This window comes from Gracilinanus agilis, chromosome 1, assembly GCF_016433145.1.
Source record: "Gracilinanus agilis isolate LMUSP501 chromosome 1, AgileGrace, whole genome shotgun sequence".
In the NCBI taxonomy this organism is placed as follows: domain Eukaryota; kingdom Metazoa; phylum Chordata; class Mammalia; order Didelphimorphia; family Didelphidae; genus Gracilinanus; species Gracilinanus agilis.
In genome coordinates this window covers 737,787,719-737,815,573 of record NC_058130.1, presented here as the reverse complement: position 1 = coordinate 737,815,573, position 27,855 = coordinate 737,787,719, and the positions used below count along the sequence as shown (strand labels likewise).

At 41.1% G+C, this 27,855-nt stretch overlaps 2 protein-coding genes across 6 annotated transcripts in view; one reads left to right on the top strand and one right to left on the bottom strand.

Moving 5' to 3' along the window:
• The first annotated feature begins 1,331 nt into the window (after positions 1 to 1,331).
• Positions 1,332 to 10,106, top strand: PRAM1 (PML-RARA regulated adaptor molecule 1). The gene is made up of 10 exons (XM_044685376.1): positions 1,332 to 1,400; positions 2,866 to 3,059; positions 3,240 to 3,367; positions 3,943 to 3,971; positions 8,806 to 8,888; positions 8,973 to 9,090; positions 9,322 to 9,484; positions 9,564 to 9,597; positions 9,723 to 9,757; positions 10,024 to 10,106. Exons 1-9 carry the CDS (start codon positions 1,332 to 1,334, stop codon positions 9,754 to 9,756), a joined length of 852 nt encoding a protein of 283 aa, XP_044541311.1. The 3' UTR covers position 9,757; positions 10,024 to 10,106.
• Positions 10,107 to 11,503: 1,397 nt separating this feature from the next.
• The window catches only part of HNRNPM (heterogeneous nuclear ribonucleoprotein M), a 45,255-nt gene continuing 28,903 nt past the window's right edge, over positions 11,504 to 27,855 (bottom strand). For 3 of the 5 annotated variants that reach the window (XM_044672778.1, XM_044672804.1, XM_044672813.1), the window contains 10 exons: positions 26,317 to 26,470; positions 24,580 to 24,629; positions 23,038 to 23,098; positions 21,649 to 21,750; positions 19,886 to 19,930; positions 19,498 to 19,578; positions 17,371 to 17,469; positions 15,437 to 16,230; positions 13,824 to 13,875; positions 11,504 to 11,938 (listed from right to left, as the gene is read on the bottom strand). In XM_044672778.1, coding sequence (XP_044528713.1) covers positions 11,775 to 11,938; positions 13,824 to 13,875; positions 15,437 to 16,230; positions 17,371 to 17,469; positions 19,498 to 19,578; positions 19,886 to 19,930; positions 21,649 to 21,750; positions 23,038 to 23,098; positions 24,580 to 24,629; positions 26,317 to 26,470 — 1,602 coding nt within the window. In that variant the 3' untranslated portion in view covers positions 11,504 to 11,774. The remainder of the gene's footprint in view (positions 11,939 to 13,823; positions 13,876 to 15,436; positions 16,231 to 17,370; positions 17,470 to 19,497; positions 19,579 to 19,885; positions 19,931 to 21,648; positions 21,751 to 23,037; positions 23,099 to 24,579; positions 24,630 to 26,316; positions 26,471 to 27,855) is intronic. The other 2 variants (XM_044672795.1, XM_044672786.1) reach the window with 2 other exon arrangements.

Genomic DNA, 27,855 nt, shown 5'->3' with positions numbered 1-27,855 from the left:
CCAGACTTGGGTTCTGCTCTGACTCTAGGACTCCCCATTAGAGGAAACCCAGAGAGAGACACACACATTCACCCATATACAGACTCTAACCATATCTGGGTTTAGGAAAGAAGTTGTTTAGAACCAAAAGATATCACCTAGAACTAGAACGGTCTTGGAGTGATTCCTGGAAGAGGCCCATGTGGAAGGAGGCCTTGGCATTGGGGGGGACACCTGTAGAAATCAGGAAGGTCCTTCCCCATTGTCCCCACCCCTTTTAACCTCCTGGTTTCTCTCCTTTCCTTCCTCCTTTCTCTGCCTCCCCCCCAACACATAGCATCATCTGGGTGTTTGGACTTACTTCCTAGAAGTAGCCCCAGTCATTGCTGCCACTCCTGCGCCCCTGGGGGGGTCCCAGAAACCAGCAGAACACTTCGATCCAGAGGCCACTGAAGCGAAGGACCTGGAGAGCCATGGTAAGTGGCCCTTTCTCCACCTTCCTCCCTGCTAAGCCCTCACACTCACTCTCCGGGGACGTCTGAAGAAAGCAGAAGTAGAAAGCCCCGTCCTAACAAGCTCCTTCAGCGCGGTCAAACCTGAGGGGTTCTCGTCCATATGTGTGTGTGGAGGGAGGGCGGTGGGGGGCGAAGGATGCCATATAGCAGAGGGAAAGGGAGGAGAGCAGCCGTCCTGGGGACTCAGGCTGTGTGTGTATGATGGAGGCCGGCTCTGAAAAGGTGGACAGAGGCGTTTGGGCTTTGTCTTCTGAGAAGCCTCCCTGGGCTACAGTGGAAAGACTTGGAGTCGGGAAAACCTGGTTCAAGGCTCGGCTCTGACGTTTTCCAACTTTGTACTTTTTGGATAAGTCATCCAACCGCTCTTGGCTTCAGTTTCCTCCTTTGTAAGATGGGAGACTGTGCACTACCGACCTTAGGTGGTTGCTGCGGGGATCAAATAAGGCAAAGGAAAGCAGCTTTGTGGTCCTTCGTGGGTAACCTGCCATTGTCCTTGGACCCACGCCAGCCTGGGACGGACTGGTTTAGGGACAGAAAACAGCCGACAGTGGCTGACTCCAGGGGCTGGGCAAGCCCCTGGGACCAGCCTCTTCTCCCAGGCCAGGTTCCTTTCTCCTTGGCTCCTGCCCAAGATGGTAGACCCTCTCTGGAGTTTCTCCAGGTGATAGTCACAGGACTTTCATAGAAGGTTCTGCCCATTACCCAGCCCTTTCCATCTCTCCTAGTTCTTGATTTTTTGTTTTGTTTTGTTCTTTTTCTCTCCCATTGGCATCCTAACTCATCCTTCTGAGTCTGGGGCAGCCCTAGTGGAAGTGAAGATTGGGCAAGGTTAGTAGCATGGCAGAGCTCCCGGTATCTGGAGTGAGGGAGTGTGGCAGGAAACATGAGGTCATGGCAGGGGGGAATGTGGGAAGGGGGAGAATGATAGTTAAACTAAGGGGAGGGCCTAGGTGGTGACCTGAAAACGGAGTCCCAAGTGGGTGGGGGCTTCCTGTGGGCCTCAGGGGTGCTGACTGCTAGGCAAAGTAGGTCAGAAGGACGTGCCCCTTCTTATGGGGTTGAGATGGGGTTAGCACAATATTTGTTACAACACTGAAGGTGATATTTTGGTCTTCAACCCGTCTTTCCCCTTAGTGCCTTAGTTTACTTGCCCCTGAAGCAGGGGTGTGCTAGTAAATGTTTAACAACCAGCTTTGGGGAGGAGGGAATGTATGCACATGACATACTTTAAAATCAAGTCTATTATTAACACTTTCTGCATTACTCTCTTAAATCTAGACAATTAGAAAAATAATAAATCTGTTGATTTCTGAAGTGTACATTAAAAATTGGCTTCATTTTCTTGAGAGCTCTATGGCTCAGGCTCTTCCTTCTATGAAAGCTTTCTCTCTCTCTCTTTCACTCTCTCTCTCCCCTCTGTCTGTCTCTCTTTCTCTCTCTCTCTCCTCTGTCTGTCTACCTGTCTCTCTCTCTGGTCCCACAAACTCACTTAAAAACCTTTTTAAAATTGTATTTTGTAATTTGAAAATATTGACATCTTTTGTTTTTAGATTGCCCAGATTTCCCTCTGTATTTTTCTTCCTTCCTCCCCCCAAAGAGTCTTCTCTTACCACAAAGCTATTTTTTAAAGGAGAGGAAAAATAAACGAGTCAAACAGATCAGTATTACAATATTACAAAAACAAATCTGCAGGTCTATGAGTGATCCACACCCGTGGAGTCTCTGACCCTGCCATGGACGGGGTGGACGTACCTTCTCCTATCTCTTCTTTTGGGGCTAAGTTTGTACTTTAAGATTTCACAACATTCCTCTTAGATTGCTGTGTGGAGATTGTTCTTTACGTTTACATCGCTGCAGGCATTTGGACCATTACTAGAAATATTCTCATGCTCCTGGAGATTGCTTGGTGTCAGTGACCTCCTTGGAGCACATGGTGCGGCCCAGAGGCTCACTTTCTAAAAGACCATCGGACGCTCACTTTTCCTAATGGAGTGAGAGAAACAGCAACAGTGTGTGTGTGTGTGTGTGTGTGTGTGTGTGTGTGTGTGTGTGTGTGTGTGTGTGTGTGTGTGTTTATCTGTGCATTCACATATTTCTGCCCATCTGTGCTCGTAAGATAAACAGATTTTGGCCTGATAGCAGAAAAAACATTCCAACAGTCAGAATTATCCCGAAGTCGAATGGCCTCCTGGGCGCTGCTGAACACCAATGACCCCATTGCTGAGAGTTTTCGAGAAGAAGCTGGCTAAGCACTGAGCAGGGATGATGGATACTGTAGAAAGGATTCCTGCTCACCCACGAGTTGGATTAGATTGGTCCGATGTCCTCCATTTCTGAATTCTGGGGTTCTGTGACGCTTTGTGTCTTACAGGGGAGTCATCAGGACTTTCAGAACCTTAAAGCAAAGTTCCAGGGCTTACAGGCTGGGTTTAGTGAAGTACCCAAGAAGCCGCCGCTGCCCAAGGGCTCTCAGCTGCCAGGCCTAGGGCGAGCCCATCCTGCTCCAGAGGGTTCCCCCGCTGCTAGGGCTCCTGATACTAACCAACGGAGGCCTCCGTGGCAAAGGCAAGAAGAAGCCCCAGTCAGCCCTTGGCCCCCTAACCTAGGGAGAGGCTCTCTAGCCAGCCCCAGGACCAGGGAGGTTCCCAGAGACCAGCAACCACCGTGGAGAATTGCAGGGAGTGCTGGAGAGAAGCCGTCCTCGGCTCCAACCTCTACCTCCTTGGGTTCTCCAAGGACTCCTAGAAAAGAGCTGGGCCAGGGTGTCCCTCGCAGGAGGCCGCTGCCACCTCTCAAGACTCTTGGTCCTCAGCCTCCCAAGCCCCCTCTTCCACCTGGTACCCTGCACCTAGAACAATTCAGGAGGACTGCAGGTGGGTGTTTGAAGCATGTCAAGAAAATTCTGGGAAAGGTCCCAGGGGAGGGTGACACTCAGATTTTGGACCTGGGGTTGGAGCTCCAATATGACTTGGGTTTAATTGTTCTGTTCCCTGTTTGACAGACTGATTTGCTCACGGGATTATTTAGCTCGGGTTGGCAGCGGGATTCAAACTCGGTGCTTGCTGTACAATCTTCCTCGTTGTGAGGAAAAGAGAAATTTCAAATCTTCCTAATAAACATTACGTAATTTGTAGGACAATGAAATGCATTGGGCTCCATTGGGTGGGTAAATGGGGTTAGACCCTCCTGAAAGCCATCGATTATCCTGGTATAATAACTATCTAGGCAAGAAAACCATCTCGGATGGGAGGACTCAAGTGATAGCTCTTTGCAAGTCAGGATCCTTCTCCAGTCGTTCCTGCCTGGATCCCCCAGTTCCTCCCATCCCACAGTAAGTCTGGGGACTTGGGGAGGGGGTGGGACATTTGGGGAATACTGAGGGAATCCCTAATCCCAACTCTCCCCTCAGAAATCAAGATGAGATCTATGACGATGTGGAGCCTATAAGCCTTTGCCCACCAAGTCCCAAGAAGAGAGGTGGGTATTTGTGAGGAGAGCTCAAAGGAAGGTGGTGTGGACTTCCCAGTCTACAGCCACGTTTAGGGTACTAGCTTACTTCTAAAGCACTTCCCTCCCAGAGGTCTCCATTGTATTTTTTTTAAAAGCCTCACCTTCCATCTTGAAGTCAATACTGCATATTAGTTCTACGGCAGAAGAGTGGGAAGGGCTAAGCAATGGGGGTTAAGTGACTTGCTCAGGGTCACACAGCTAGGAAGAGTCTGAGGTCAGATTGGAACCCAGGACTTCCCATCTTTAGGCCTGCCTCTCTAACCACTGAACTACCCAGCTGCCCGCAGGTCTCCATTTTAAAAAGAAAACTGATGGCCCAGTCTGGAAGTTACCAGGCCAGGGTCTGGGGATGAAGTTCCTAGAGGGGGCAGCTTTATTGCCAGCCAGATTCTAGTCATGCTCAAGACCAAGTTCCTCTAATCTAGCTGGGCTAGTCGATTGATGGGGTCCAAGTCTGTGGTGTGGGGGCAAAAACAAGGCTAGCAATTCTTAAGTGTTTTAGTTTCAGGGCCCTCCCTTCACACTCCTCAAAATTATTGAAGACCACCCCCTAAAGAGCTTTCCTTTATGTGGGTTTTATCTATGGAGAGTTACTGTATTAGAAATGAAAATGGATAAATTTTAGGAATATTTGAGTTCATTTTATAATCATAAACCCATGATCATGAACATAAACATTCTCAATGAAAATAACCATTTTTGAAAACAAACAAAAAACCTAGTAGAGTAGCATCGTTTGAATCTTTTCAAACTCTCTTTAATGTCTGGCTTCATAGAAGCTCAATTCTCCTGTGCATTCTGCTGCAATCTTATTTTGGTTGAGGTTAAAAAAATCCTGCTTCACCTAGTTGGAAAAGGGAGTATTTTAGGATGCGACATCTTGGAATGATGAAAAGTTCTGACCTACTGGACTCCCATTAAAAGGTCCCATTGTCCCCCCACTTCCGTGGCTTTTCCGTGGTGATCTCAGACCACTTAGCTATTCAGGGAGCACCTCTCCGAGTTTCCATTCGCCATTTACTACGTGACCTTGAGTAAGCTGCTTTCCTTTTCCCAGGCCCAGTTCCCTGAGTTGTAAAATGAGTTCAAAGCTGGTCCTCCGACCCGAAATTCCTTTTCTCTATGCCATTCGGGCTTTGGCAGAGGTCAAGGGAGACATGGAACAAAGGCCTCATGAATCCTAATGCTTTAGAGAAAGCTCTGGGGAGCCACTTGGAGGTTCCAATATCGCCCCTGCATCAATTTCCATATTCCTCCTCACTGGGTCCTGTTGGGTTTGTTGCCTTTAGGGATGCTGTGTGTCCCTAGGCGCCCCCATCATGCTTGCCCTGCTCCCCAAAGTCCCTTACTTTCTGTGTTAGTATTTCTAAGAAGAGTGATAAGGAGTGGCCAGAGTTAAGTGACTTGCCCAGGGTCACACAGCTAGGACGTGTCGGAGATCAGATTTGAGCCCAAGTCCTTCTCGGGTCCAGGGACATGCTTCAGTTCTGTCCAGCAGTGAGACGAGCTGCCTCTGCACTAGGGAGTTTTGGCTCTCCAGGCTGTCCTGCCCCTTCTGGGCCGCCCGGACCCTTGAGCAATCCAAGGGAGGGCTGCTTCTGATTGGTTTTTGTCTCTCCTGGCCTTTTCCTGAGGTTGCTGCTGCCGCTTGCAACATCTCATGAGCACACAGTTGACCACAGAAGCTCTGCCTTCCTACCACCGCCTCTCCTGGGTTTCCGGGCAAAGGCTGGAGGATGAAGCATCTCCACCTGCAGGTTCCCCTTCCAAAAGGGCTGAAATCTTGGTTGGGGCTGCTCTGGTGAGAGGCGGTCAGTGGCTGTTTTTCCAAGCCTGTAAGTCTTACCTGATCCCATCAGGCTTCATCATTTTTTAAACCCATAACTTCTTAGAATCAACATCAGGTATTGGTTTCAAGGCCAAAAAATAGTAAAGGCTAGTGGTTGACTTAACCTGGGTCTTACACCTAGAAATTGTCTCAGACTGGATTTGAACCCAGGACCTCCCACTCTATCCAATGAGCCACCTAGTTGCTCCTAGGTCTCATCATTTTTGACCCTAACCCTTCAACTACCTTATGGCCTAGTGAACTCTCCACAACCACACTTGCAGTGGAGAATTAAAATGGATTTAGCGGGGGCAGCTGGGTGGCTCAGTGGATTGAGAGTCAGGCCCAGAGATAGGGGTGGGGAGGGGGGGGCTTGGGTTCATATCAGGCTTCAGACACTTCCTAGCTGTGTGACCCTGAACAAGTCACTTAGCCTCCATCACCTAATCCTTATTGCTCTTCTGCCTTGGGACTAAGAACAGTGTTGATTCTAACATGGAAGATAAGGGTTTTAAAAAAATAAAATGGATTTAGCCCTGGAGAATGAAAAGCCGCTCTGGTTCTCCTCTTCCATTTGTTGTTTCTGATCCATTTGGCCATGAGTGACTATTCATAACTGTGGACCATGGCACATCAGGACCTCAAGCCCAGCTCATCTTCGGGTCATTGCTTTTAGCTTCTTATATAGCTATGTGGCTTTCTTGGCAAAGATCCTGGGCATTGCCATTTCCTTCTCCAGCTAACCACCTGGCAGAGCTTTCTGCTATGACCTGTTTGTTTTAGCATGACAAAGCTCACAGTTTCACTGAGCTACACAAGTCCCTCTGCCGCACTGAGGTAGTGATCCATGGGGGCTTCTCCCTATTTAATTTCAGGCAGTCCCAGGAACCTTATTCACTGCCCCATAAATCTCTTCTGGCTTCCCAAAGGCTGCTTTATTAGCAGATGTTGGATGCTCTGAGTCCCTCTTGTATTTTTGGTCTGCTTTCTGAGCAATAATGCAGCACAGAAGAGACTGCTGGGCTTGGACTCAGGAAGACCCGAGTTCAACTCCAACCTTGGGTGGACACTTCCCAGATGTGTGACTCTGGACAAGTCACTTAACCACTTAGTGCATTGGAGAAGCAAATGGCAAAATGTTCCATATCTTTGTGAAAGAAAACCCCAAGGACAGTTTTGGGGCGCTACGTAAGGTCCACAGGGACACGAAGAGGCTGACACCGCTGAATAAGATCTCTGGAGCATTCCTTCAACTGTTCTTTCAGAGACAAATTTGAGACTTCTGATCCTTCTTCCTGTTAGGGACCAATTGCTCAACCCCCACCCATCTTTCCAAAATGTAGTTGCCTAAGTGAAGAATGGTCTTTGGAGCCTGGTCTCTCAGTGATTCTAGCAGAAAAAAGAGTCTGACTCATTTTACAATAGTTGGTTAAGCCCAGGAAGGTGGAATATCTGCCCAAAGGAGCAGAGTTTGCCCTCGAACTGGCAATTCAGTTCAGCCTTTTTTCAAGTTTCATTCTACATTTCTCTGAGTGTTAAGGCTGAGAGAGGGGTGGGGTTGGGGTCTGAGCTTGCAGGACTCAGATGCAGTCAGCTTCCAGATCCTGGGGAGGGGAAGCCACCATGAATCTCAGGGCCATGTGTTACGGGGCCTCCTAATGCCAGTTTTTAAGATGGGGTTATTTCATGTACTATCCTCTCATGCTTGCTTGCTTATGCTTTGTAAACTTTCGAGAACTACATAAAAGTGATTTATTCTAAGTTAGGTAATAACATTTGTGAAGGGAGAGTAGATAAAGAGTCCAGCTTCAGAGTCCATTTCCTTAGGTCTTTGGTCTCCAAACACCAAACTATTTCTTGGCCCTGAGTAACTCCTTGAGATTCAATTCTCCCACTCTGTTCTGAACTAAGCTTAGCTTCTCACAACTATCCAGGAAAGGTGTCTTATGGATCTGAAGTTATGCAGGCCCATGTATAAGAATTCCATCGATGAGACCACCACCAAGGGGTCATTCAGAGATAGTTTGACAACTACCTGTGTGAGACCTTTTATCGCCTAATGCAATTCATTCTACTTTTGGACCACTCTTGCGTCTCTGCAACTTCCATCCACTGTTGCCTAGTTTTATCTGCTAATGCCAAGGAGAATGAGTCTAAGCCATCTTCCAACCATGACAGATGTTCTAATACTTTCCCTACTTAAGTCTTCTCATAATCCAGGTTCTTTTAGGTGCACAGAGGGCAGCGTCTCCAGTCTACTGATTCTGGTCATTTTCTATTCCTCCATCTATGGTCCTATCTGAGAAGAGCAGCATAACAGGACTTTAGCCTTCTGGTGTCAGGCTTGAAATGCGATTTGGTCAGATCTTTCATTTTTAGGTTTCTGGGTCTGACTTGCTTTATAGATATCCAGTATCTATCTCCAAGCTACCCTGGTTAATATTTCAAGTCATCATCATTCCTTCTTCATCTAGCCATTTCCCCCACATTCTTTCTCCACATTCATTGCATCTCTCCCTCATGATGCTCTGCCCAGCAGCGTTCTGGGGCAGTGTAGATGTGAGCTGCAGTTATCTACAAACATAGCCATCTTAAAGGATCCTCACCATCTACAGAGAAATCTCTCTTCACCTCGTCCACACAGATGATCCTCCACACCACACTGTTAAGTTTATTCTGTTCTTTCAATTCAAGTCCAAATTTCAAAACTAATCTCTTTCCTTGCTCCCTCCAGGCAGGAACTTCACTCAGACGTGTTGTTACTGTTTTTAATCCCAAAATTGACTTTCACCTTTCCTGTGGAAGACAGAACCTCCTTAGTTCATTCATAAATGACTCTGTTAAAGCGGGAACTTGTAGACACTATACACTCAAATCTATAGCATGGGGGCGGGGCAAAGAGGAAGATATATTATGGAGCACCAAGAATTAGGGGGATGGTGAGAACACAGGCTCTATGTCCCCCTTTGCCAGCCCAGCTCTTTGGCTTCCTCAGATGACCTGCTGGTCGCAGAGAGAACTCTCAAAGATTTCCAACCACGTGGCCTGCAACTACGGTAATTCAGGGCTCAAGGGAGGCCAGGGCTAGAGGGGCAAGACGTCTGTATGCTGTTACAGTTAAGAATGTGATTCTCCTTCAGGAGCAGCTGGAAATCCTCAGAAGAGGATAAGGTAAAGGAAATCCCCAAAGCCCTGAAGCCCCTGAAGCAGTACAAGAAGGAAGAGAAAGCAGAAAGGGAATTCAGAAAGAAATTTAAGGTCAGAAGTAAATATCTCTGCACCATCCCCACCTTCTCCCAAGTATGAACTGGACCTGGTGGAGTTTTAGGGTCTGGGGATGGTGATCAGAGTAGCTGTAATTGCAGCACTCTATTTAATAGACTTCCAGGGGATTCTATAAATATCTGGATGATTAACTGAGGGCAAAAGAAAGTCCCAGATAAGTGCCTGAAGCTAGACTACCACACTAAATTACCTTATGTGCTCCAGTTTGAAGGGGACATCGTGACTTTGACAAGGATGATGATTGACCCCAATGCCAATACCCGTCGTGGGGGTGGTAGAAACTTGGCTATCAGACGTGGGGAGATCCTGGACGTGATCCAGTTCACCAGCCGAGAACAGATTCTATGCCGGGATGTCAGAGGAAAATGTGAGTTGGTTATAGGCTCTAGGCATGGGTGGGCACTTGTCCTTATAACCCAAGCAATCCTAATGTTCCTTTCTTGCAGATGGTTTCATCCCTAGAACAGCTCTTCTCCCCCTGTAAGTGATCAAGTTGAAAACATATGGGCAAAAGCATGGGTGTTGGGAGGGTTAGTCTATCCTCCAGTCTACTTAGAGATGGGCTGGCATTTGCTGACTACTTATGGTCCATTTTCTCTCGACAGGGAGACAGAAGTATATGACGACGTTAGCTTCTGAGGTAGGTACCTGCTAGGCTATACACACTCACCAAGATTGGCTTCCAATGTGCATTCCCAAGTCATTTGTGGGGCAGCTGCAGCAGCAGGACCCAGGGTTGGGCCAAGTGTTCTATTTGCTCAGCTCTGTTCTCTTTGGACAGCAAGGGAGGTCCACAGGACTATTCCATCCGATCCAGCTCCCATCTCTTTAGGGAAACTTAGGAAGAGAAGCAAATAAAACCACTGACCTGCCTGAAAGGCCGTTGAATCCCATTTTCCTTTGCAGAACATCTTTGGAATCCAGGCACTGTCCTCCTCCTCCGTGGTGGGTCCAGAGAAAATTATATGCTTCTCCTTTATGCATTTAACCCATCAGCCTATACTGTTCTGTTCTCATGCATGAACACTGACTGTATTAAAATGACGTCTGAAGTAGTTCTCTGCTTCCTCACTTCTGTGTTCCCATCTCCTGTACCCTCTCCCTCTAGGGAGATGTGGGAAAGAGTTGGGTCAGATGAAAGGGGGAAAAGCATTGGAAGATGAAATGTTTACACTCCAGGGTTATATCTCACTTCACTCTCTCCTAGTAAAGTGATGGGCAAACTACACCTGGCCAGATGCGGCCCCCTGAAATGTTCTATCCGGCCACACAACATTATCCCTAATCTGACCAATACAATGAGTAGGATACAGTACAATGAAACTTTGAAAGAGTTGCCTTAGAAACAGACTGACAGATGAGCATTTCCTTTGGCCTCCTCTTTAAATAGTTATTTTGGTCTATCAAAAGAAAGTGGGAAATTCTTGAAGAATTAGCCCGAGGGGACTAATATAGAAAATACATTGATTTATATTTTCAACTTGATCACTTACAGGGGGAGAAGAGCTGTTCTAGGGATGAAACCATCTGCAAGAAGGGAACATTAGGATTGCTTGGGTTATAAGGACAAGTGCCCACCCATGCCTAGAGCTGGAGAGAGGTAGCTCTATTGGGGGAATATAAATATATTTTGCAGACAGTTAACTGTAAACTTAGGCTTGGATCTAACATACTGGTCAGGTTGTCATTGTGATTTCATTTGGTGTTTCCTTGGCAAAAATATTGGAGTGAATTGCCATTTCCTTCTCCAGCTCATTTGACAGATGAGGAGTCTGTGGGCAAGGGGGGGGTGGGGGTGGGAGTAGGGGGAAGGATTAAGTGACTTGTCCAGGGTTTACACATAGTTGGGTGTCTGGGGCCAAATTTGAACTCAGGTCTTCTTGACTCTATCCACTAAGCACCAAGTTGCCTCACAGCATGGGTACAGTGTAGGTGCATCTTAAATTATGTTAAAACAAACAAGCAAACCCCCACCAACTTCAAACTGTAAAATTGTGAAAGCACTAGTAGCAACTACTCTATCCATTATGTCGACCTATTTGTTCAACTTTTTTGCTCTTTGTAACCATTGTTGCTCTGAGGACTAGGGTCTGAGTATATAAGAGACAAGTTATGTCTCAAAACCTGTTGCCTGAATCCTCAGCACTGACAATAAAAGTAGTGAACTAGGACTCTATGAAGGGGAGAAATGGAAGGCGAGAATCCTAAGTATTAGATCTCCAGATATCTGAACACAATGTAATGACCATGACCTATTTAAATGGCCACCTCTTTTTAACAACCCCACCCAGACCCAGTTCTAGTAGACTATGAATTAAAAATCATTCATACTAAAACAGAGATGTTCAGAATATAATAAATACTTCCAACAAACTTCACAACAAGGTTAAGAGGCTTTCAGTAACTGGTATTTATTATCAAAGTCGTAATGTCAACAAGATGCCACAACTACAAAAAAAATTGCGTACATTGCAATCTCAATGCAAACAGTCAAATGGAATCCCAGTCATTAAAAAAGTAATTAAAATCACCCCAGAAAGCAACTGAATTTTAACATCTTTATACATCCAGCCAACAAATTAAAATGGTTAACAAGGAAAACAAAATACAAATTTGGAAGTCTGGTATTGATGTTAAAAAAAAAAAAAGGCAACTGCTTAAGCATTTCTATCAATTCGCACATCAATCTCTCTGCCACTGAGTTTTATCCCATTCATCATCCGGCAGGCTCTCTCTGCCACCTCCGGGGACTCAAACTTAACCACGCCACAACCCTTGGATTTGCCATTCTCCATCTTGATGTCTGCATACAACACATGGCCTGAACAGAGAAGGAGAAAAGACCAAACTAGATTAAGCCACCAGACAAATGAGAAAGTCTCATGTTCTTAAGCTTTTGGGGTGTGTGTGTGTGTGTGTGTATGTGAGAGAGAGAGAGAGAGAGAGAGAGAGAGAGAGAGAGAGAGAGAGAGAGAGAGATGCCTCCATCTTCATTTTCAGTCCAGAACATTTGCTGGATTCTGGGGTCAATAGTTACCCAGAAATAATTCCTTTCAAATTCTAACGCACTGACAAATACTTGAAATACGAACACTAAAATACAACAGTGTTTTTGATAGCTGAGCTGCTGCTGTTCCCCTCCTATGTCGACTGTATTTGTAAACCCATCAAATGAAAGAGGTTTCAGGAAATCAGATTTCATCTCAAAGGCTTTGGGATTTTGTCCCTTGACTTGGGTAGGTATACATACACATGCTTTTCCATGTTATTTATTGAATTGCCTAAGGAACTCTGATAAGTCAATTATTACACAGTGCCATAAAATCAACATAAAAGTTGATCTGTAGTTTTTAAATATCATCATGCATAAATTAGAATCTGATTGGCCATACTAGTTTAGTTGTGATTTAAAGGGAAATAGCTTCATTTACCACTATTATAGATCGTCTGATAACAAGATCTGTTTATCCATGCCAAGCTCTAAGAAATAGGGGCTGGGGAAGAAGATGGGCTTTTTTCGATTCCCACAAGCACAGGAGAAGGGAACCCTGAAGAACCAAGGAATGAGTTTCATCAGAGAAAAGACTTCAGGAACACAAAACCACAGGAGATATCAGGGTATTCAATGACATGTAAAACTGAGGAGGATGACTGCTGAGAGACTTAGACTTTAGATAATCGTTATCAAGCATTTTACACACAAAACATTGCAAAACTGTTAGTGGTAGGTAAATTCAAAAGTAATAGTTTAAAAAGTATTTACTGAGGCAATTTGAAATTTTAAAATGACATAAAAAAATGTTAGCAAACACAGCTATATATACACACACACCTGACCTAAAGAATTAGGGAAGTATTAAAAATTAAATGAAATTATTCAGGATGGGTAGAAAACCTCATGGAAGAAAGCTTATTTAGGAAAGACTAGTTGAAAAAGTTTAGGGATGGAGGCAAGCAGCCTGGTTAAGCAGATGTAGAAAATAGACTGAAATCGGTTGACAGAATTGATCAAGTGTCTACTGTCTGCCAATCACTATTCAAAGAGCTGGGGATACAAAGAAAGCCAAGAACTGGAGGTCTTCTGGCTAGTGGGAAGGACTTCAAGCTAATAGGAAAAGTCTGGGCAAAGGGACAAAACAGCATGGGCAATATTAAAAGATACCCATCAGCAAAACTATTAGGAAAGGCTTAATCTCATACAATGCCAATGAAAGGGATGCCAGGCATCTTCTAATAGACTGCCTAGGGAAGGTACAAAGGCTTCTCTTAAATTACTTTTAGTTTCATGTCTACCAAAGACAAAGTTTGCCCCAAAGTGATGAATCCAATATAAATAATCACTGGCAACTTTCACATGGGGTCAAGCAGGGTTGATAAAGAGAAATTTCCATGCTGCTAATTTTCTCTCACGGGAAGAAAGGTGTTAAGAAGGTAGAGAGGAGAAGGGATGGCAGCATACCCCAGGCCAACTGGGGCTCCTGGAGGTATGACTAAGGGAATGCTGACTGGATGGAGAGAAAAACTAGTTAATACCAAGTTTGGCAAGGCTGTTCTAGTGTGCAAGAAAATCCAACTACCATGAACTTTTTGGCAAAAGATGGATGGATATTGGCAGACCTTACTGTTTTCCCTCAAAACAACTTCACCCCCAAATCCTGGGCTTTCACAGTCTGGAAGCATGCTTATAAATATCTTAAAACACTTACCACATTCATTGAATTTATCTTTTAGCATTTTCCATGTAAAGTCAAAAGGGAGCTGAAGGGAGGAAAAAAACACATCACTACACTGTCAATTAAGAGATTACAGTTGTATAGTCAGCAAAAAATCTGTTATCAAGAAAATCAGCAATATTACTTCTGAGGTTAAAAGTACTCATTATAGAGAAGCTGATATAGTACTGATTTCAAAGGTAAGAAATTCTTGAATTATTTAACATTCCTTTACCATCAGTTCCATGAAAGGAAGGAGATTTCTAAGATTGTAACATGGAAGCTTCCCATAGCAATGAAAAGGCTGATCATTTGACAAATGCAAAGATGCATCAGATAGTCAACAAGGTGCCCTCCAACTCTAGAATTATGAAATTCTGTTTTGCTAATTCAAAAGAACTGCTGAGAAAAGGGGGACAGTAAGGAGAAGTTCTCATTCCCTGTCCTTTTTTGTGGGTGATTAAAGAAGAACAATAGAACATACTGCTGCTCAGATTGGGGTTTTGTTATTGGGGGGTGCGGTGGGGGCTTTGGTGGTTATTTTTTAAACCGTTGAAAGCAACTAGTTCCACAAACTGGCTATAAAGTCTGACTACAGTCATATGGGAGGGCAAAACACCGAATATCTACTACTGTTATTTTCTGTTAACCTCCTATGGAGCTGGGTGCCCATAGATCTGACAAGAGAGTTGAGGGCTAATGTCCTAGCAAGGACTAGAGGGGCTTTCTGAATTCTGAGTGCACCAGGTTATTTTGAGAACAGGCTAGAAACAAAGCAAGATAAGAGCCCTCAGTCCTCACCTAGTTCATGTGAAGGTTTACTAAAACAAATTCTAAAACAGTCAAAAATGGCAGTCCCACACACACCAAAATAAGTATTTTTTATAATAGCAAAGAATTAGGGACAAGGCCACATTCCAAAGAATGCATGAGAAAACTTCTATGAAGTTTCCTGATACAAAGTTAAGGGAACAGGAAAAGATTACACACTTAAATGGAGAAAATAACAATCAAAATTGAAAGTTAAGAAGTCAAAATGACTCCAAAGATACGAAAATGAATTCATTTTTTCCATGGGAGACTCTGGGAGAGCAAATTTCTAGCTTCTCTAGTATCAAACATGAATGCAACATAAAGCCTCACTGGACTAATCTTATTAGTAGGATCTTAAAAAACCATTGATCCCACTGAAATTCTATGGTCTCAGTATTATTATTATTTTTTGAACTAAAGGTGGCCCCCCTCCCGGCAGCAGTGTCTATTCAGAGAATACACTTCAAAATTTATGGAATTGCTGAATTTGATTTGATTTGCAGGTCTGATTATGCATTCTAGTATAATAGGAAAGGCAAGATTTTATGAACTTAACTATCACTAATGTTTTAATCATCAGATGGTCCATATGTAGTATGTGTGTGTACATATACAAAAATATGACTAAAAGTAGATTTGACTTATTGTAAAATATTCAGATGCAACACACATTACTAAATAGAGCTATCTTGGCTGGCCTTTGGACAACACAATACTGATTATGGAAGGTTTCCTGGGGTTTTGGACATTGAAAAGCCAAGGCAAGAGTGAAAATAAAAAGGTAGTAGACTTACATTTCTCACAAATATCTGGCAGGCTTTTCGAGCAACCCCAGGCACGTGGCCACCAGCACCTCCAAAAGATCCTGCAAAACTGCCTCCAAAGTTTCCCCTATCCATTTCCATAGCTCTGTCAAAACTACCTCCCATGGCAAGTCCCATGCGCTCCATTCCTGAACCTAGGGCTGGTCCCATAGTGGGACCCATTCTTTCTATGTTATTGGCTCCCATACGGTCCAATCCCATGCGCTCTATGTTATTGGCACCCATACGGTCCAATCCCATGCGCTCCATGTTATTGGCACCCATACGGTCCAAACCAGTAGACATTCGATCCATAACTGGGCCCATGCGATCTATGCCAGTTCCCATGCCAGCAGGCACCATCCGATCCATACTTAGACCCATGCGATCCATGGTGGTACCCATGCGATCCACACCTGATCCCATCCTCTCTATAGTTGAGCCAACCCGATCTATAGGAGCAGCCATTCTCTCAATACCAAAACCCATGCCAGCTCCCATTCGTTCTACACCGGAACCTATCCTATCCATGGTCTGGCCCATTCTCTCGATGCTTGTTGTCATGTGGTCTATGCCAAGAGGACCCATCCGTTCTATTCCTGACCCCATTCTCTCTACAGTAGACCCCATACGATCCATGACAAGGCCCATTCTCTCCATCTCAGACCCCACTCTATCCATTCCATGGCCTAGGCCAGAACCCATTCTTTCCATCCCAGCACCACCTATACGATCAATCCCAGGCCCCATCCTCTCGATTCCTGGAACACTGCCACCACCACCACCTAAAACAGGAAAACACAGAGGCAAATATTAGGGACTTTGGAGTAGCCAATGGAGGAAATACTATTAACTGGCTTAAAAGGAAACTTTCATAAAACTGTGACTTCCTTAAGCATTTTTTTACCAAGTTGGAAACATAATTGTAAGAAAAACAATGCATCTAATATAGATAGATAGATAGATAGATAGATAGGGTTTTCTTGGCAAAAAAACACTAGAGTGGTTTGTTATTTTTTTTCAGTAGCTCATTTTGCAGAAGAGAAATTGAGGCTACAGGGTTAAGTGAACTGCCCAGGTCATACATCTAAATAAATAATTGTCTGAAGATAGATTTAACTCAAGAAGATGAGTCTTCCTGACTATGGGGGCCAGGGTATCCTATCCATTGTGCAAACCTACATTTTAGAACAATTCTTCCCCTTACACCCATAGTTGATTCCCTGACCATAACTAAATGATCAGATGTTGGCGGGGAGTCCAAAAGACAGGAATTTGGTTTAATAACAAATCGTGTATTGTTTCTCTGCCTATGAGCTCACATTTCCAAAAGCAGGTCATTCAAGCAACTGTAGAGTTAAATCAAAATGTTTACAAGGCAATGGCTCTCCGAATCAATTAGAAATATGGGAATTAAGAATGTACAGCCTCATTTTAGCATTTACAAATAGGTCAAAAATTCAATATCCTATTAGTAAGTCATTTATTTGGAGGTTAGGCCCCTGCCAAATGGACAGTTTATACTTTTCCCCAAGATCTTGGAATTGCCACTTGGTAAAGTACATTAAAACTAGATGGAAACTAGGTAGGTCTACACCTTTATAGATATAGATGAAAAATGATAGTAGCATAGGGAACAAAAGACTAAGTCACATAGGAGCCATGTTGTTGTTTTTAACCCTTATCTTCTCAGAATCAATACTAAGTATCGGTTCCAAAGCAGACTTGGGGTAAACATTAGGCATTGGGGGTTAAATGACTTCCAGGGTCACATAGCTACCTAGCTGTCACTATGTTTTGAAAACATGTTAAGAGAAGAAAAAAAACAACAAATATTTTATACCATAATAATTCCAAGATACTCAGCTCAGCACACAATTTATCCTCTAAGACTCACACTATTATGTTGGATTCAAATGGCTTACCCATTCCCCTGCCAAGAGGTTCTCCAAAACTCCGAGCCATTCCCATCTCATTCCGTGCAAAGTCTCTCTCAAATCCTCCACCCATTCCTCGATCCATCTCTGTGGAAAGAATCACCTTGGGGGTTACAAAATTCTCAGCCTAAGTTTGGGCTATTCCCCAAAGAACCAACTATCACAAAGATGAAATGGTTATTTCTTCCATAGGCAATTCTATTTCTCATTCTTACTTCTTGAACAGTTTTCTTCAGAGAGGCTCACAACACTTTACTAGTACCTCTCCAAAGTATATGAATTCTGTTATTTGTCCACTACTCCAAAGGCAGTGAACTCATTTCGAATGGGAATTCATTTTAATTGCTATCTAGTCAGCAACTCAAAGGACAGTACAAGACAACCCCAATCTTCTGACTGAATGTCCAATGGCCTACTAGAAGGATGGCATGACAGAGATCAGGGATCTCAAATGCCTATTTCCTACTTCCTTGATATGGGACCATTTTTTCAGAACCTCTTTCATCATTTATAAAATGAGAATAATTATGCATTTTCCTACTTCTTAAGAAGGATGTTTTAAGGACTAATAAAGCACTCTTGACTTGATACACCACCATCCAAAAAGTCAGTTTATATTGGCTCTTACAGAGAACTGAAATTTTATATTATTTCCTCTCCAAAGAAGCAGGTCATTGATGAATTAATAAGCCTATCTTTTTTCCTCCCTCTGAAATTAAGTAATCTTTTTAGTTGATAGAGGTTGGCATTAGAATACTTCTCAAAATAAGATTTGTCCTACAGCTCTGTGCTCTTAGAATCAAGTTGATTTTAATCAGCTGGCCATTCTCTCAACACTGAGTAATAAGTAATATGTTAGTACCAACTCAGTCACTCTTTCTAATTAAAAGGGAATTAACATTTCCTTAACCATTTCATCTTCCACTTCACTTAAAAACTTTCCTCAGTTAGATCTACCTATGGGTGAAGTCTAAAGTCACTAAACATGAATTATACATCAATTACAGCTATATTACATTAAGTAACATGTATTTTCAACACGTTTATAATAATCATATTGAAAAGGTTCAATACTTGACATTTATTCTGCTGCATTTACTTTGCAGACATGCATACTCTGATTTTAATTCTCTATGCCTCCACTGGCCAACAAAGACACTAATAAATCACCTCTCCCTCTTTCTTTAGAGAATTAACTCAATGGTGAGAGCTAGGCTTTCTAAAGCACTTTACAGACACCATCTCATTTAATCTCAAGAACCAGTAGGTATGCAAACATTATCTCCATTTTAGAGATAGGGAAATTGAGGATCAGTGAAGTCAAGATTTGCTAGATCACCCAACTAATAAGCATCAGGTTAGAGCAGATCTTAGGATTCCAAACCTAGCTCTAGCCATCTTGTATATCTAGATGAGTTCCAAGTTCCCCGTCAGCTCTTAAAAGTCTGACAAAGGAATTAAAAAAAAAAAATCAAATACTGAAACAAGAATGCCATTAGTGGGACTCTCTTTACATTGGCCTATTCCCAAATAGTTTTCAAAACTGACTGGTTATTATGGAATAATCATGTTTTAGGAAAAAGTAGTGATTCATAACATATCTGAATTTATGAGCTGAACAAAAATCGTAAAAACGAAAACAAAAAAATCTTTACATTATGGGTTTTTTCATATTTCTCTTTTTTGTGTCAGACTTTACATAAATCCTTTAAACCCATCATATTCATATTTAAATTTGAGAATGTTTTGAAAAAGCTTTAAAACTATTTACTGTTTAGTGGGAAATTAATCGTAAGGCATTTTGGTGTTTAAGACAATCAACATCAAAGTTTTGTAAATTGGCTGGGAAATTCCTGATAAAATAGTACACCACTGTTAAGCCTGAAAAACCAAAGACAGCATCTAAAATAAATGTACATTGCATTTCCTGATTTTTTGGGCAAATTTAGAACATGTCTATGCTTAGAAAGCCTTTGTTGGTTTAGCGGCAGAGTGGAAGTGGAAATTGGTTTTACTAATAGTTTTTGGGGGAAAATACTGCTTTGCACCAAGCTGGGTCTTCCATCTCAAAACAGAAGACTCGGAGTCTAAATACTATAGCAACCAGATCCTCACCACTCATTCGGCCCATGTTCATGCCAGATCCAAACCGACCCATGTTTTCCATGCCGCCACCACCAAAGGGGCCCTCCATGCCTGAAATTAAAATGAAACCTTTAATCTCACTGCTAGGGAGCCATTGACACTAATTGGGGAAAACGGCACTTTTCATATGCTTCCAGCTAGGAACTGACCAGCACAGTGTTTGTGCCTTTGGAAACAAGCATATTACCTACCGTACTGGTTCTCATACCAGAGGGTATAAGGGGGCCTGCTGAACTAATATCAGGGGCAAAGGTAGTTCCTAGACTCAAATTCAAAAATTCACAGAGGGTGCTAAGAATGAGCTAGGGAGGGAAGATAAAAGATCACACAAATACTGGTTATATTAAGAATTTCTTACCTCCCATTTTGTTTATTCCAAATCCCATGCCTTCCATTCCCATTCCTTAAAAAGAAAAATTCAATGCAAACAAACTCTATCAAAATAGTAAATGATGCTTCTTAGATGAACAGTAACAATGTAACAAAAAGTGAAAAGCTATTCTCAATAGCACCTCACATTTGTTTAATGCCTTTTGTTACAAAGTACTTTCACATTTAAATCTTCAACAAGGCACAAGTGAATTAACCAAGTTTATAAGAAAAAAATTGAGGTTCAGAGATTAAGTGACTAGGATAAAGACTATACAGGAAAAAAAAAGACTATACAGAAATCTCTGACCAAGTCTAGTGTTCTTTCTACAACACATCATAAAATATTGCCCCATTAAATGAATAACTATAAAGAGATCATTCAGCCCATTGCTCTACCTAGCCCTTCCAGTTCTTGTTAAGACCCTAATTCTGTCATCTAACATATTGACTATCCCTCCCAGCTTCCATGTTTGATATCTGTTACTTAGGTCTTCACACAAAGAACTGTTAAGGCCACAAGCACAGGAGCTCCTATATCTCCTGCAGGCACCATGCTGCTTGCTGAACTGGAAAATTGAAAATGCACAGAAATTCTCAATTATGATGATACCAGACTTGATACCATCAGGCCCAATGTGAGATAAATACCCCCAATGCTATAGAAAATGATTCTATAACACACAGGTCATATTTAAGTCCATTTATATAATACAACTTTTCATGTGCCTTGTAAATACAAATTATTTTTTCTAACAGAAAACTGAAAGAGTGCCCGAGGAAATAAGAAAATGAGGAAGACCGAAAGTCTTTAAAAAAATCCAACTATTTTCTCCAAATATTGTTACTACTGCTCAATTAACTGACATCACAAGGAAAGAGGTTTACAAAAACCAATGAAAATAGTTCACATATTTTCCAAATAACTAATTAAAGCTCATCTACTTTAAGAACCATTAAATTATTCCTAAACTTAATTAATTCCTTGATAAAATAATTATGACCATCAAGGCTCAGAACTATTGATATTCATAGTTGTTTGTTCCAACACTAAAGGGGCTCCGGAGGCTGTTGCCTCTTTCAAGTTTACTGTCACTCATATTTTTTATGACCTTTCAACTCCCACACTTTGTAGATAGGAATTGTTCCTTGCCATAAGGTGTGTGCCTACTTTTAAGGGAAGGCTTTAAAATGAAACGAAAAATAAATAAATAAAGCAACCAAATGGTTCATGTTCACATCACCAAAAAGATTTGACAAAAAAAATTTACTAGTCTTTTACAAACTTGTTTTGTTTGTTTCTTTAGCAACAAATCTCTCTGGTAACAAGGAAACTATAGATGAAAAGGTCAAGACATGGAATTCAGGGCTGGCTTGCTATCACTGTCTGACCTGAATATAACACTGTACCTCCTCTCTGAATCAGCTTCTTCATCTGCCAAATGGAAGAAATAACTAAGTAACCAACTCCACAAGGAAAAGACCTATTTTATCTTCTGTATTTCTCTCTGGCAAGTATCACAGTCAATCACATATTTAAAGCACACAAATGTTTTAAATAAATATTTCAAATCAACTTACCTATTTTAAAGATTGTTTTAAGAATAAAAATTAAAATATGAAATCACTAAATAATAATTTTCTTTAACATCACACATTAATCAATATATTTACTTTCACTATCCTCCAGATGAAATCTGGTTTCTTCTCAACATAAGCAATAGAACAGAATACAGGGAACTCTGCCCTTACCTGCAGGTCCTATGTTGCCCATTCCTATGCCTTTGTTTAGATGATTGGCATCAATAGGCTGTCCTCCTGGTCCTAGCCCCATGCCAATGCCACCAAGTCCATCTAGAGAGAAGAGAGCAAGGTCACAAGCACAGATTTTTATATTTAAGAAGGCTCTAGGAACAAATCCAATTTGTTATTCAAATATCTGTAATACCTGCCACACTCGCTAAAGTACAAGAGTCTTCAACATACAATATTCATAGTCATATGTTGTAGAAAATTCTTCAAAACTTCCTTTTGTTTCCTTTAGAAGAGTGAAGTGACTATTCTAGAATTATAAATCATTTAATTGTATATAATCTATATTTTACTGATAACCTCTTCCCTTTCCATTCTGATATGGAACCAGGGAGTGACCGAACTATAATTACATATTAGGAAAAACATTAAGCAATTTACTTGTGGTCCAGGAGTTTCTACCCCGACCATTCTCCTCTCTCTTCAACTCGAATCTGGAGATAAAGTATTTAGGATGTAAACCTGTAATGCATGTTTTTATCTCAGGAACATTATGTTTTTATGAGCTGACCTAGGAAGTTAGTCATTAGTTATAAAATCTAAAGAGTTGGGAAGGCCACACAAATGAACAATGCACTAAGAAATACCCATACTGGCTGATTAATAGCACTGACAGTCAATAGCCACACAGAGTAATCACAAATCAATTCTTTTCCTGAAGCAGTTACTTGGAAAGTAATTTTTGAGTACAACTAAACCAGAATACATTTACAGCTTAGCAGGCTTAAGGCTTCTATATAGTTATACACTGTTGGGCTGTAGGACAATCCAGTGTTGTGCTATGTTTTGCACAGTATTCTAGAGTTGAAATCAAGCCAAAATAGACTAATGGGAGGGGGAGGGAAAAGAATCCTAGGAGAAGAAATATTCATGGAAAGATCCATCCTTGCAAGTTAATCTGGTCACTAGCAGCCTAGCTGCTTCTATTATCAAGTAGCACAGAATCGATCTCTATGGTTATGTGGTCCCAAATCACACAGGTCTTTAGATTTCAGTCAACACCTGGAAAGGGACTTGGGGTGGCACATAAACAGTCAATGAAAACAGGAGAGCACAGGAATAATAGGTTTCCTGGGACCAATATCCTATTATCAAGTTAAAAACTACATCTGTACCAGCTGAGGTTGAGAATGAGTCAGCTTCTCTATTAACACAGTTTTCCAAAAGGTTACATTTATTTCTTATAATTTTGAGTTCTCTCTCTGTATCCCTGCCTCCCCTATCACATTCATAACCTGAAGGGACAGATTAGTGGACTTTTTAGTTCTCTAGATATATATTTACAAAAATTCAAAATAAACAAGAACCACAGAACTGAACATTACTTACGAGGGAGTTGCTGGGGGCGCTCAGGAGGGAAAAAGTCACCTTTTGGTAAGGCCCTTTCATCCTGAAAAAAGAAAATAGCAATCAATCTCATTGATAGATGAGAACAGATTATCAACCTAACAAAAACTAATTATTTTGCACAAGTTAATTGAATGCAACAATAAAAACACAATTTTACTCTGAAACCAGGTTGTTTTAGGAGCACAGGAAACCATCTTCTGATTGGAATTGTCTCAAATATGTCAATTTGTAAAATCCTAAATCCAAAGAAAGCCTTTCTGGAGAAAGGCATCAAAGAGAAACAGACAACAGCAAAACAAACCCAAAGGTGGTACCACCATGACTAGATTTTTGACTGGGAGCTCCTGTAACTTTTGTAACATGCAACAGTAGAATTTAAGTGGAGCATAGATTCCCTTGCCTGATATAGCTTTGTGGTACTTGTGAGGCTGGTAAAGCCATGTTTTGGATAACATTGTTTTCTTAGATGGTCAATACTCATGTATTCATCCCAATAGCACAGAATTAAAAGACAGCAGATGAAAAAGCATCTTTAATCTTAATAGTACTTTCTGAGTTTTTAACTTGGGCAAATATAAAAGTGAATTTGTATGGCTTGATTAGATGCACTCCAAATAAGAGCTGGAGGAGGAACCCAGAGATGCTAGGTGAAGGGAGGAAATCTAAGATTAAGAATTGTTCAAAAAAATCTATTATGCATATACCAAGCAGTTAACAACCATTACATTTTGTTAGAGGGGGATTATTTCAATAAGAATAAATTCTAGCTATTTTTTTAAAAAAAGTAAACCCTTACCTTCCATCTTAGAATCAACACTAAGTATTGGTGCAAAGCTGCTAGTTATTTCTTTATGAATTATCCCATTATCTCTATTACTGAATTAGACAGTAATATAATCAGGGAAAATAAGAGCTAGATCATGTTGATTGTTAATGATTTAATATCAGGGGACTTCGGCTGAATATCCCAGGTACATTCAGTATTTTAAAATTTCTAGCTAAAATAAAGTTGGGAGACATAATCAACTCCATGAATGGAAAATGGGAGGAAATGAATAGTTGAGTTGTTCTAAAAAGAATCTAAGACGTTATCCAGAGCACTGTGTTTTATTCTGGACATTAGAATGGTAAAAGGTCTTAATAAATAATAATAATAAAGCAATAAAGTATCATGTGAAGAAAAAAGGCATATTTGGCTTAGAAAGGAGAAAACATAGGGAAGACAAGACAGCTATCTTCAAGCAGAGTCTCTCATGTGAAGGAAGACTATTCTACTTGGTCTCATTGGGCAAAAGCAGAAGCATTGGGGTGTACATTGCAGATAAGCAGCATTTAGGCTTGATATAAGAAAAACTTCTCAACAACGAGAGCGGCTAAACAGTTAAACAGGCAGTCTTGGTCTTTATACTGTGAGTCAGGTATATTATAGAAGGATTTCTTTCAGGTATGAGTTAGATCAGATGCCTGCTGTGGTCCCAATTCTCAAATTTCATGATTCTGTAATTCTTCTGTCAAACTTACCATCTTCACATGCATTGGTCTATCGAATAGCAGCTGGCCATTGAACATTGCTGATATATTAGTTAAGTTAAAATAAGTCATTTGCTATTTTCAAATCGAGGATCTCAAACTAATAAGGAAACCCGTGTGATTTATTTCCAATTATGTTCAAGTTCACTGTAAGCCCCATCACAACCCTGTTTTCATACATCTAACTTTTCTTCTTCTTTTCAGTTTTCTTCACCAAATCAACTATTTCTCTAACCATGGCACTATGGCTATAAGAGTCATGGCAATGTAAACCTGGGACTGATCTACACACAAAAATGAGGAAAGGAACACAATTCAATGATTAATTAATATAACAAAGATGGACAAGTATGAAGAATATAAAGAACCTAAAGCTAAAACATAAGAACAGAATGCATGTTAAATATAATCATAAAATAATGATGGCCAACCTTTTAGAGACTTTGTGTTATTCAATCTCCCCACCCCTCAAAGCACTCCCATTGGGTTGCCTGGCAGAGGTGAAGTGAAAAAATGTCCTCGTTATGATGGAGAAAAAGGGAGCAGCTCCCTCAGTTTCTCCACCTTTCTAGTAGGGAAGTCTGGGGGTGCAATGGCTTGTGAGCCAACAGAGGGCTCTGTGTGCCCTTTTTGGCATACAGGCCATCATAGATATAAAGGGAAAGGTGACCAAGACCAAACTTAAAAGAATCCTGGACACATATAGTTATTAAAGAATTTTGATACTTAAGTGTTGAAATTTATTAATTATAGCTACTAAAAAGCAAGCTTAGTATTGATGTTGTTTTAGCATCTAAATTATTTTTATAGCACATCAAAGATACTGAGATTTTAAGGAATACAAGGCCTATCTAATCTGCAATGGATCCTATTATGTACAATAATAATGCTGACCACAAATCAACATTTATGTAAGCAATTTCAAATTTTATAAAGCATATAACATGCCATTTTACTCTTTCAGCAACAACTCTGGGAAGTCCTAGTGCTACAGGTTTTACCTTGACTTTACAAGTGAGGAAATAAGTCCAGGGGAATCCAAGGGACCAGCCCATGGTCCCTCAAATAGTAACAAGTGTCAGCAGTTTCAAACCTTGATTCTTTCCTCAACTAAACCTGGCGGTCTTTCCACTATGCTATACTGACTTTCTCTGCAACATTAAAACATTTCCTATGGGAAAAGTAGAGATGTGATAGATAGCCTTAGTAAAAATTGATAGGACTGAAGGTTAATCCTGCTAGGATATGAAGGTCCAGAAGAAGCTAGGATATCCTGTAAGAAATTGAGAATAGATCTTTTTACAAACCAGTTCAATGGATCATACTGTGAAAACAATGGTGTTTTTAAGTCTGTCTGTCTGTCTGTCTGTCTGTCTGTCTGTCTGTCTGTCTCTCTTAACCACCGCCACCCTTCTCCATAAATGTAGGGGAGAGCACCGGTTGGCATCATTTTCTGGGAAGAGTTGAGATACATTAATGCAAGCAATGAATAAAAAAATAGAGAAAACTGTGGGAAGAAATAAGATTATAAAAAACAATAGGATCATTATTTTGTTAACCTTCCTCAGATAGTTTGTTTTACCCCAAAGTACTTTTAAATTTCACACTACTCTTTTCAAACATGTCTTCCCATATCCCAAGTAAAATGATACAGTATAATTTCCTTCCCTCCCCAACCAAACCTGCTTTAATCATTAGGAAGGTACTGATATAGACTGAAAAGGATACATATAGCCTGAACTGCTTCAATCGACTGTTCAAAAGTAACAGTGCCAATTCCACGACTTTTCCCATCTTTATCTTCAAGAATATCTGCTCTAACCACTACGCCAGCCATACAGAACACTTCTTTCAGTTTCTTCCAGCCAACTTTATAATCCAGCTGAAAAGGAAAGGACTCTATATCATGGGACATTTTATAAGCAATTTTTACTGAATAACAGGATACAATACTTGTTGAAAAGCATGTGTTAGAAAATGAGACAGGTTAAGACGACTAAACCAATTGCAATGTAATTTCTGAAAAATGGAAATGCCAGATGGCATGCACTTCAACACACATTCATATTTTTTGGAGGAAGTTGTCTTGTACATCCATTACTATAAAATGCACTATCTGAATTTTAGATACAGTGATTTTTAAGTTACATACAGACCTGGCCTGTTCTTCTCCTTCTTGGCCATTCATTATTTGTTTGCCCAGCATCCAAATTATAGAAAAATTAAACTTCCTAAGATTAAGGGCAAGAATGCAGAACCTTTGCACTTTCCATTTTAAAATATATTTGATTTTGTTAAATATTTCCTAATAAAGTACACATAATTGTTAACAATTTTTTAAAAGTCTGAGTTGCAAATTCCTTTGGCCCCTCCAGAAGGCAAACAATACAATAATGATTATATGTGTTAAGTTGTGTAAAACATTTTCATAAAGCTATGTGTACCTCTTGCTTTAATTTTTTTATTAGGTCATGGGACCTATGTGTGACCTACCCAAGACCTACCCAAAATATTATCAAGAACCCAGTGGATTGAGAGCCAAGCCTAGAGATGGGAGGCTCTAGGTTAAAATCTGGCTTCAGACACTTCTTAGCTGTGTGACCCTGGGCAAGTCACTTGACTCCCATTGCCTTACTGCTCTTCTGCCTTGGAACCAATATAGTATTGATTCTAAGATGGAAGGTAAGGGTTTAATAATAAAAAAGAAAGAAAGAGCATTACCCTAAAAGGGAGCACACCAACATATAAGGACAGGTTAAGTACTAGCCTTAAAAATAAGTTTTGTTTGCTCCAAAACTTCCATTTTCAATTTTTCAGTCTGTTTGGAACTTGAAATCCTTCTCCCATATGGAAACTACTTGTTCTGGAAGGCTAAATTTCCACAGCAGTCCACAAATACTTATTTGGTCCTCAAGAGAAGTGAATATGCTTAACATTTTAAAAGTATATTCTGAAGGGAGAACCAGGTGGCTCAGTGGATTGCGAGCCAAGAGTTACTGGGTTCAAATGTGGCCTCAGACCACTTTCTAGCTGTGTGACTCAGAGCAAATTGCTTACCAACCCCGGGCCCCCCATTACTGTTGTCCCGGTGACATCTCTTTCAAGGCCCCTCCCCATCAAACTAGTTTCCTTCTCTTCAAAATCAATGCCTAGTTTTGATTCTAAGACAGAACGTAAGGATCAAATATATATACACACACACACACACACACACACACACACACACACACACACACACACACACACACACATATATATAAAATATAA